Source organism: Populus nigra, chromosome 5, assembly GCF_951802175.1.
Source record: "Populus nigra chromosome 5, ddPopNigr1.1, whole genome shotgun sequence".
In the NCBI taxonomy this organism is placed as follows: Eukaryota; Viridiplantae; Streptophyta; class Magnoliopsida; order Malpighiales; family Salicaceae; genus Populus; species Populus nigra.
The window spans coordinates 2,124,320-2,135,862 of record NC_084856.1 but is presented as its reverse complement, the minus strand read 5'-3'; the positions used below and the strand labels follow the sequence as shown (position 1 = coordinate 2,135,862).

At 31.6% G+C, this 11,543-nt stretch overlaps 1 protein-coding gene across 1 annotated transcript; it reads left to right on the top strand.

Moving 5' to 3' along the window:
- The first annotated feature begins 8,724 nt into the window (after window positions 1–8,724).
- LOC133694410 (uncharacterized) lies at window positions 8,725–9,944 on the top strand. The gene is made up of 4 exons (XM_062115910.1): window positions 8,725–8,883; window positions 9,014–9,135; window positions 9,237–9,370; window positions 9,484–9,944. The coding sequence occupies exons 1-4, from the start codon at window positions 8,832–8,834 to the stop codon at window positions 9,614–9,616; spliced, it is 441 nt and encodes a 146-aa protein (XP_061971894.1). The 5' UTR covers window positions 8,725–8,831; the 3' UTR covers window positions 9,617–9,944.
- Window positions 9,945–11,543: the final 1,599 nt, after the last annotated feature.

Here is an 11,543-nt window from a genome sequence, read left to right as displayed (position 1 = left end):
AGTAATTAATCTAGGCTAATAACTTTACTAATTTCTGCAAATATCTAAACAGCAATATCTTCAGAGTTGAGAATATACCAGAGGTGTGCCCGCTTTATGCCGTGAATCGGATTCCTATTTTTTTAAAAAAAAATATTTAACTCGTGCAAGCTTGTTTTTCTTAAAAAAATTCAAATAATTGGAATTATAGTTCTAATTAGCTAAATAAACTGATTTTATTTTAATCATTAAAAAAAAACAATAACCAGCAATAGCACATGGATAAAAAAACATTAAAAAAAACTATCACAATAATATAAGAAAAAAATATTTATTCAAAAAATAAAAAAATTATTGTTCGATTTTCAACTAAGTGCAAATGGTGAAATGAACCTAAGTATTTTTTATATATATATACACACTTTTTTTTGGTATCTATTAGAATGGTTGCGTTGGATAAAAGGTTATGTATTTTGCATGGCTAGGTGTGTTTTTCGATTAAAAAGGTGTTATTGTGTTGGATAAAAAGTTATGATATTTTTTTTAATTTTATTTTTTGACATTGTAATAGTTGAAAATTAAGTTTTGTGATTTTTTTCAATTATTTTTTATGTGGTTATCCTGGTCTCATGATCCAGAATACAAGTTTCGCAGGTTAATCTAGTTGACTTGATTCATTTTTCTTGGTTATTTTTTAATTAAATATATTTGTTCAATTTCACCCTCTAACAAACCAATCTTTTTCTTTTAATTTTATTTTTCAATATTAGACTGTTCGGGAATTAGGGTTCGTAACTTTTTTCAAATTGCTTTATGTAGAGTTAAATAGTCTTGTAGATTTAGTTTTTTTTCCCTCGATTTTTTAACATTCAATATCGGATATGTTACCTGGAAACAAAGCTTTATGATTTTATTTTTTTTACGAAGTTGTTCCGGTCTCGATGTTCATGTAGTGAATTTAATAAGTTAGCTTAACTTTACTTGATTTATTCATTTTTTTATTGATTTTTTTCAGTTGCATCCCTCAACAATGGAATGGTTGGAAATTAGACTTCGTATTTTTTTGTTTTTATAGGTTATCTCTGTCTCATGACCCAGGACGCAAGTTTGGCAAGTTGATTCAAGTTTTTTTATTAATCATTTAACATTGAGTTGATTAGAATTTAACCTTTATATTTTTTTATATATAGAGAGTTATCACGACCTTATAATCTGGATTGTAGATTTGACAGATTAACTTAGATCAATCTAATATATCACTATTTTAATATTTTTAAAAAAATATATCATCTCACACGTCACTGTATAAATATTTGAAAAAATATATTAGATTTTTGATTCATGATTGGGATTTTCTTTGCTAAAAAATATGTTAGTAACGCTATGATATTTTTTAATCTGACTTGCAGCATATAGTATATCAATAATCTATTATACACCTATAAGTAATCCACCCATGATGATGGACCTTGTGCACATAAAGGTTGAAATCCAGTCCTGTCTGGATTTTTGGTAATACATTTAAACTGTATTTCAAAATATATTGAAAAAAAAAAAGACATTATACACAGACAGCACCTAATATGCAAATCCAGATAAAAAATGGTAGGTGACGATAACATTGTTTGGGTCTTGACCCATGTGAGGTGGGGAGCCCACAATCATTGACCGGCGAGTCCTTGTCAGTTGTCAGATAGGTTACCAGCAAGAGTCACTCTTATTACACGTGCAACCCACTCTAGCCTCATGATTTTCTTTAGCCCACAATCTCCTTACATTGAATGCACAAGATCTGTGTACTGTGATACGCCGGGAGGGCCGCGAGCCAGGTAAAATTTTTTCAACATAAAAAAATACCAAGAAAAAAAATCATTGGTTCAATTGATATTTAAATAATATAATTATAAAAAAAAAATTGACAAAAAAATAATAAAAAAAAGTAAAAAAAACTAACTAGAGTCTATTTAAATTATCAAATAAGTTGAAGAGAAAAAATAAATAAAACAATAAAAAATTTTTAATTAAATCTTGTAACTCTCAAACTTCGCAACCATGAACATAAGATTAAGATAATCTTATAATAAAAAATACATGAAAAAAATTTGAAGATCAATGATTAATAAATTAAAAGAGAATATGATAACTTCATGTAAAAAAATAAAAATAAAAACATCTAAAGCTCAATATCTAGCAAATAAAATATTGAATGACAAAGATATATATATATATATATATATATATATATATAAAGGTAAAAATAAATTATATCAAGCCCACCTGGGTCAAGATGAAAAATCTTTGACCCGGTCGTGATACTAGGGTGATTGTGTTTGAAAGCAAGTTGAATAGAATCATAAAATTCAATTATCGAACAACTAAAAGTTAAAGGATAAAAACAAAAAAAATTAATTTAAAAAACAAAAGAGAAACATATGAGTAAACCCAAGTTAATCTTTAAACCTCACAATCACGGGCACAAGATCAAGATAATTTAATAGAAGAAAAAAAGAGTAAAAAGATCAATTTCCAACAAATTAAATGTTAAATGATGAAATTAAAAAAAATTAATTTAAAAAAAAAACAAAAACATAATTCATGTTAACTTTTGAAATTGATGACTCTAGTCATGAACCATGGACTAACCCTATAGGAAAAAAAAATATTAGAGTTAACTCACAAACTCTGTGATCAAGGACACATGATCAAGATAACACAATAGAAAAGAAAGAAAAAATAAAAGTAGGAAGACCAATTTTAAATAAATTAAACGATGAAGGATAAATTTTAAATAAATCAATTTAAAAAAAATACCAAAAAATAAAAAGCAACTCACATTAAACTTTGAAACCGATGACTTTAGTCATGAACCCATGACTAATATCATAAAAGGCAAACTATAAAGAATAATAAAGCTAAAAATAGGGTAAAAAAAATATTAACTTTCATAAAAAAAATAAATCAAGTCAACCGAAGCAAACCTTTTAAACCCGGTCTAATTTCTAAAACTCGCAACTCGTAAAATTATTGATTTAGGTTAAATCAAGAAGCTTAACTCTCAACCAATTTATTTTTGAATAATGAAATTATAACAAAAAAAAATATAAATTTAAATAATTTGTTAAAGGAAAAATGATAACAATAAAAAATATATATATCAATTTTGATAGAAAAAACACATGAAGGATAATATACATAAATCGAAGCTGACCTCGTGTTTCTTTGTGGAGCCTGGGATTACAACGAGGAAAGTAATTTTAATATCCAAAAAGTGCAATCTCGGTACCCAAAAAAAGCTCACCTAATTAATTTACAATTTATATGCTGTTGGTTTGCAGGCTTGATAGTAAAATAAAGGAAAATTTTATGATGTTAAAGAACTCTATTTTATATAATATTTTTTTTAATCTTCTCCCTCTTGTTTTTATCTTCTATATGTCTATTTTTCTTTTATGTTGCAAGTATTTAGTATTTGTAGCGTAAGAACCATACAATTTCTTGTAATATATATATATATATATATATATAGCTAGTATGTTGATAGTGTAGGGTGAAGATAATTTCTTGAATTTGAAGCTTAATTGGAATTAGGACTAATACATTTTTCTAGAATATATATGTTTTGAAGAAGATTTTAAAAAGTATTTAAAATATATATAAATCCAAAAATTCCCTCAAATCACTACTTATTGTACATCACGATACTGGATAGTGAGATTACTAAAAGCGTGTTTGGCAATGTGATTGCGGGTGCTTTTCAAATAATTTTTAACAAAAAAAAAAATTTCAAATTTTTTGGGAACGCAGCAGCAGCCGCGTTCCCAAACGGTGCCTAACTCTTAGCATGTGTCTTAGACAAACGTAATTATTTTGCCCCATTAAATTGAACATGATCTATACACTTCTGGGAAGATTTATGTCCGGTAAGATGATTTTGAGTTTCGTATACAAGGTTTATTTAACTTAATATATTTTTATTTTTAATATTAGTATATCAAAATCATTGAAAATATTAAAAAATATTAATTTAATATTTTTTATTTAACAAATACACTTCTTAAACACAAGTAAAAATACAATATTAAAGCCTTCTCTATGGGAATTAAATCATACTATAAACCACAAGTCCTGTATTAATTATGTTATCGGTTCATTTTCGCGCAAAATACTTTGCACCTCGACAAGGACCGTAAATGAAAGACTCTCCTTCAGATCTTAGCGGAAGGCAATTATTTATCGAATACTCACGTCCTCGACTGCTAAAATTAGCTAGATTACTTCTATACATTGTTAGAACTTGAAATCTTCGTTGATTTCAAGATTTCAAAGGCCAAATTCCGCTCTAGCTCTGTTGTGATTGTAAGTTACATATAGAAAGTTCTGGGCGGTGTTTTATTATTGTTTTGGAATAGAAAAAACGGTATGGTAAAAATAGAAAAAACTTGGTTTTTTTTTATATATTTTAAAAATATAAAAATTTACTCTAATACCGCTTAAAAGCAAATATGTTTTTAAGTCTTCATTTCTATTTTAGTTTTTTTTTTTTGTGTTTGTTTTTTTAATAAAGAGTTTTTTTCTTTTCTTTTCTTTTCTTAAAGAACATATGAAGGTTCATTGGAAGGGATTTTCTCTTACGTTCTTCAAAGAGACATGTTTAATTTACAAGTGCATCATGATCATACTCACTCTAGATTTATTTAGAAAGAGAGGCGCATGCGTGGGGACTCAAAAATGGAAAAAAAAGTCCATTGGAAAAGAGAGTTGCGAGAAATATATTAAGCTCAAATCAAATCAAGCACATCAATTCCCATCTGTACAAGAAGGGAAAGGCTGTACAAGCTTGATTTAGTTATGCAACTACTTTTTCTAGATTATATGAAACATGGCAAGACCGATCTCCACTCTTTAGAACAAGCTCAAATGGAAGGAGCCAAAACATCTAGTTGTCTTTTAAACGACAGGAGGTTAGATCATTGATAGAATTGAAACGTGGAGCCCTTGTTCCATTCATTGAACTGACCCCATGTAATAGATGGTTGCATCAAGCTTGTTATGGTTGGAAATTTCCCAGCTGGTAATATAGGCCAACAGGGACAGACGAAGGTGGCTCCAAAGCATGAATGTCATTGGCGTATTCGAGGTGGATAAGATTTCTGGGCAGCCATGAGCCACACAAACTATATCCATGCTATAAAATTTCAGTTCTTCTGATTGTTTGATTGATGAGTTTGATGCCATTGCCAGAGTACGCAATGCCAGCGAACGAGGTATGTAACGTGTCTTCTGCCAAAATTGAGTCCCTACTCAATGCATGGCATGGATATATGGTTCGTTTTGCCCAGCCTAGCTATTTGCCCACTTTCCTTTATTGACCAATTAAAATAGGTTAGTTTTCAATGAAGTCAATGATGAAGATATTTTGAAACTCATGCAAATTCAAATTAATGATGAATGATTCTGTAGGCACAAGCCCGCAAGTAAAATTTGAAAGAAAAGCATGCATGTAGCCATGATCAAAGCACTTACCTGTTCACTCTGTCCCTTTTTATGATGGCGCAAAGGGACAACCTTCAAGTTGTGGCAAAAGCAAGTGACAACCTTCAAGTTGTGGCAAAAGCAAGTGACAACCTTCAAGTTGTGGCAAATATGATGCTCAGAATTCAGGCGCTGTCGAGTGCTCGTGAAAATAGCGATAATAACAGCCATGCAGACCTGAAATCTAGCTAGAAAGTAAACCAGCTGTTGTTCATTTTGAGTTTTCTGTGGTTGAGAAGCGAAGAAAAAAGAGAATTAGGCCTTTATTGTTTCGTTTTCAGAACTTTTCTGTGTCTTGGTCTCATGTTCAAAAATGGTTCTCCTTTTACCTTTTCTATCTTCTCATCTCCTTCCTTGTCCAGCCCTCTGTATCGAAAAGTGTGGTTACCAGCGATTCAATTGAAAATAAATCTAATATCGCATAAAGAAAGCTGTCTCTGCCCGTTAAAAGAAAACTTTTCTTTTTTGACAGATTAAAAGAAAACTGAATTAAGGTCACTATCATCCATTCTAGATTCTTCAATTTCAGTAGATGATCAGCAGTCCATTACTTGACCCCAAGCAAGCAGAAATCCTCCTCGTGGGTGTTTTAAAAGAAGAGTGCAAGTCGACAAAGTCATTTAAAAGGGACTTTCGCCATCAATCCCCAGACTCGAACATTTCTGCTTTCGTCGTAAACTCTACCGGTCCATATTTAAAACCATAATTATAGAAACCAACTCGAGAGTTTCGGTCTAGTTTATGGTTTGAATTGATAGTTAACTTGAGTTCTGATTTTTTTTAAAAAAAAATCTTTGATTGTATCAATTTTCAATATTGGGTTAAATTTACTGATCCGAGTAAAGATTTATAACCATGGAGTTGGGTTGCACAAGCACGAATTAACCGTGATCATATTATATTAATATGATTTTAAAGTAGAGGATGAAAGGTGCCATCTAAGATTTACACTGAGCAGAACCATATTTTAACCCAAAAAGCTTGGTAAAAAGTGTAAGCCCACTCCGAGCTTAACCCTGAAGGTTCCCTAGCACATACCATTAAAATGACCTATAGAAGACGATACTCGATCCAGTCCGATTGCTTGAAACTTGAAAGTGGCTGGCAGGGTTTGGAGATGGGCTGTCACTGTCGGCTCAATCCGATTCATTTTATTACATGGTCTTCATGAGCATGGCCTCCTCCTGGCCCAATAGACGAAAGTCGAAATAGAAGGGCGAAGATACTTTTTTTGGCGCAATCAATCCATTTCGATATAGACAAGTCACGGGCAAATTGCTGCAAGCTAAATAGCTATAACAGTGCAGAAACGAAAAAGTATTTACATTCATTCCCATCATCCTTCGAATCCTGCCTGTGTCGCCTTTTGTATATTTATGAATCTGTGGGCAGTGGCTCGAAGTTTCATGGACAAAAGTTGCTGGAGCTTATCACAATCATAGAGACCACTTTAGCACCAACCACGTTAATAATGAAGTCAAGAGGCTCGCCTCCTTTTTCTACTTAAAATCGCGAATTAACTCATATAATTATATAAATTTATGAGTTAATATATATATATATATATATATAGCATGTAAACTTAAATTAAAACTTAAAAATTAATAAAAACAAATTTAACTCATCTAAAATTGGTAAAATTAATAAACTCAGTTTTATTTTATAAATTTATTAAATTTATGATATTAATCAAGTCAGGTCTAAATTTAACCTTAAAATATTGTTGATTAGTTTTGCGAGATTGAACATATCATTGAAACCGTACATTGAATATAATTGAAATTCTACAAGGTAATTTAAACAAAATATATTGTGGTAAATTTTTATATCAAATAAAGTTTAGGAACATAATATTTCAGATGGTTAAAGTTAGTAGACGAATCTTGTCAAATATATTAAATTATACCTTCATGTATTTTTTGAGATATATCTAGAGTTACCAGTAGAATTTTGTTGCAATTAAATTTGAGATAGAAACTAAATATCTAAAGCTTTCAAACCATATATCATAAATCCTGTAATTCATCAAGATAAGATAAATAACATGTTTGAAATTAAAATTTAAATTTATTAAGAATATGCAAAAATTAAACTTCCAGCTAACCCTGAAAGTTTCCTAGCACATATACATGAGTGTCTGTTTTCGTGTTTCTGCTTTTGAAACAACCCACATGAGTCCGATTGCTTGAAACTTGAGAGTGGCTGGCAGGGGTTGGAGATGGGCTGTGACTGTCGCCTCAATCCGAATCATTTTATTACATGGTCTGTATGAGCATCGCCTCCTCCTGGCCCAATAGACGAAAGTCGAAATAGAAGGGCAAATATACTTTTGGCGACATCAATCCATTTCGTGGGAGAGCAATATAGACTAGTCACGGGCAGGGGCGGAGCCAGGGAGGGGCTGGCAGGGTGCCCTGCAAGGAATTTTTTTCTAGCCCCTCCCTTAATAATATTAATATATTTAATTTAAATAATAAAATAACTAACATTTTATCCCCTTTTAATTCTATTTGCTGCAAGCTAAGTAGCTACAGTAGTGTAGACTAGTAAGATTTTGAATTTATTTTTAATAATTATGAGTTTGATTTATTTTTAAAATATTAAAGATTTATATGATTGTTAAATTTAAAATTTATAAAATTAATTAAAATACACGTAAAGTTAAATTTAAAATTTATAAAATTAATTAAAATACACGTAAATTTTACATCCACATTAACTGGGAAAAAAAAACATAATATCACAAACGAAAAAGTCTACATTCCCATCATCTTGAATCCTGCCTGTGTTGCCTATTGTATTTTTATGAATTTGTGGGCAGTGGTTTAAAGATTTATGGACAAAATTGTTGGAGCTTATCACAATTATAGAGCCCACTTTAGCACCATGCTCGTTATTAATAATGCAGTAGAGAGCCTATCTTACTTTAATTATTTAATTATTATCTTTCAACATTCTTATCTATAAAATTTAATTTTTATTCTTGTAATAAACTTTTTAAAAAATTAAAAAATTATTTTTTCATTTATTTAAAGATATAATCAAATAATAAAAAAATATTTCTCAACTTATTTTTTATATTTTTATGATATTAGTAAATATTGGTAAAAGATTCACTATTTAAAAATCTGCTTTTTAAAAAAAATACTTAAAAAACTATTTTTCGACGTACGAACGGACAGTAAACAAATATTGGCAAAGGAAAGGAACAAGAAAAGGATGAGAACGGAGACCCCGCGCACATCAGCAGTAACAATAGGATAAAAGGCATTCACTCATGCTAAGTGCTTTGATTCAGGCGATTGAAAGCTTTTGAGAAAATGGGATCTTTGATGGCTGGTTGGGACTCACCTGTCCCTGATCCTAGATCAAGTAAATAATCTTGGCAATCATGGTTGTCTATTTTTTCGTATGACACACATGCAGCTTTCATTTTGTTTTTCTTCGTCTGGTGTTAATTTGGTTTGTGTGATCTGTGGTTTCTGATGAGTGAAAAAATCAGTGAAGTACAAAAGGAATCGGTCGCTTACTAGAGGAGAGATCGATGCTTACTGGAGATTAAAGAAGAGAACAGAAGAGGATCATCTCAAAGCTATTTCCGGTCTATCCAGTAGCAGTCATGAGGTCTATTATTTTCTATGGGCAGGCCCTTTTTTTCCCCTTTTGCATGGATACTCTGTACCTTTACTTTAAGAGGTACCATGATCATGACATGTATGTGACAGGATGGCGCGGACGAGGATCATGGAATAGAGTTTCAGAGATCAAGCTCCTTACCTGCAGCCACTACCAAGGAGGGGTTCATGGACATGGAGACTGATCAAGCAAGTTTGGAGCAACTCATCAAGAAAAATGGCTGGTAATTAATTAAGCTAAAGCCTCAGCAACAAACCCGTTACAGCAACAAGTTCAAATTCAGGCGTGTTTTAATCTAGTTTCTGCTTTTTAATTAAGCTAAGCTGGTTATTGCAGGTGGGCAAGTAGCAACTGGGCATTCCTAAATGAGCCGCCAGTTCTGGAAAGTTCTTCTAGCAATCACACACCGCATTTTCACGTTGCTAGTCTTGCCACCTCAAAATCCAATACTGGAATCAATGCGCAGTGATGGCCTTTCTTCCTCTGTATAGGACTGCTGTGTGTCCGCCGTCTAGCTTGCATATTCATGCCCCATAATACCTAAGCTGCTACGGGATTCCGGGTTTACTTCTTTTAGCTAGGGTACCACTTTGGTAAGATAGTGTTCATATGGAGTGGACTGTGATGAGTGGATTTTCTAGTGTGTGTGTGTGTGTGTGTGTGTGTGTTCCCTTCCCATCTGATCTGTACATGTTAAGAGTGTAAAATAGCTGGACATGCAAGATAATTGACTTGTATTATCTGGTGCTCTTCGTATCTACTTTTGGATACTGTTTTCAAGAATTATTTTTTTGTGATTTTGTCGTACTAATAATAAGAAATTAAAATATTGATTAGATATATTTTTAATTGAAAAATATTTTAATAAAACGCATTGCATCACGATAACCAAACACACTAACCAATCTTATGCTTAGAGATGTTTAGTAGGCTTTAAGGGTCGGTTATATAATTATGAAAAGTGTGGCTACCAGCGATTTAATTGAAAATAAATCTAATATCGCGTCTCTCTGCCCAAGTTAAAAGAAAACTTTTCTTTTTTGAGAGATTAAAAGAAAACTGAATTAATGCCTTGTTTGTTTATAGGAAAACAAATTCTTGAAATTTATTTTTTTTATTTTTTTCATGTTTGATAATTATCCAGAAAACTAGTCATAAATAAGTTAATTAAAAAAAAAAGGTTGCTTTTATCACATAAAAGTGTTTTAAAAAAAAAGGGAAAACACTTTCCTATCTTTACATAAAACACATCTCAAATCCCCCCTCTCTCTTTTCAAAAACAGTTGAAGTAGGAACAATTGAAGCATATCTATAGAACAATTGGATATTCCTCTTATTTCAGGTATTTTTTTCCCTCAAATTTCTCTATATTATTTCCTTTATGTTTTTATCTTTTTAGTTTAGATCTGTAAGAATTATGGCAAAAATCCTTTGATTTTGTTTAATCTGTTGTGTCTATTCAGAAAAAAACTATGTTTTTTTCCGTGCTGTTCAAACAAACCATGATAAATCTTCTACCTATCAAATTTTTTTTGTAACACAATTTTCTTCTTCATCTTACCTCGTCACGTTCAACTAGTTCATAGAAAAAACAAACCAAATTCATCAAGCAAGTCATAAAAAGCATATTTTTCCCATGACATTCGGCAGCTCACGTTTGTAACCAAACAAAAAAAAACTCACGGATAACAAAATCCCTAAACTTCCCCATCCAGTCCTTACCCTGTTTCCCTGTCCCCGGATCCAGCCACCATATCCACTCCCCTCTCAAAAAAATACTCATGGTTCCATAACATAACCAATGGATTATACCCTAATGGAAGCACAAAAAGAGAGAGGCAAAGTAAAGGGGGGGGATCAGTGAATCTGTTGAGGAACAACCTTTGCTCTCTATTTTTTTCAAGTCCTAGTGTTATCAGTACATGTAGTCGGGGGAGAGAGAGAGGAGAACTGGGAAGGAGGAGCAGGTCTTTGAGGTCTAGCCTTCTTACCCCTTACCCCTTGAATCTTTAATCTTTGTCCTGCTTCTTTGTGCATAGAGAGAGGAAGCTAAGGAATTAGAGAAAGAACAGGGGAATGGCGAGAGAGAACAAGGGAATTAGAAAAAAAGAACTGAGAGAGAACAGCTGAGAGCGGAAGTTAAGGACTTTAGAGAATGAACAGGGAATGGCGAGAGAGAACAGAGGAATTAGAGGGGAAACTGAACGAGACCGAGAGAAAGTTTAAGAGGAATGAACAGAAAACATAAAAACATGGATAACACCTCCACCATAGAAAAAACGTGATTTTTACCACAGTTATTGCTTTATTTTTCTATATTATAAATGTACTTGTTTTATTTTGCTTTGATTAATTCGTGATTAGTGTTTGATTATATTTGTTATATATGGATAAAT

Coding starts and splice junctions, on each gene's coding strand:
- LOC133694410 (XM_062115910.1), top strand. CDS start 8,832: ATGGGATCTTTGATGGCTGGTTGGGACTCACCTGTCCCTGATCCTAGA. Junction 9,136..9,236: donor TATCCAGTAGCAGTCATGAG/GTCTATTATTTT, acceptor TGTATGTGACAG/GATGGCGCGGACGAGGATCA. Junction 9,371..9,483: donor CTCATCAAGAAAAATGGCTG/GTAATTAATTAA, acceptor TGGTTATTGCAG/GTGGGCAAGTAGCAACTGGG.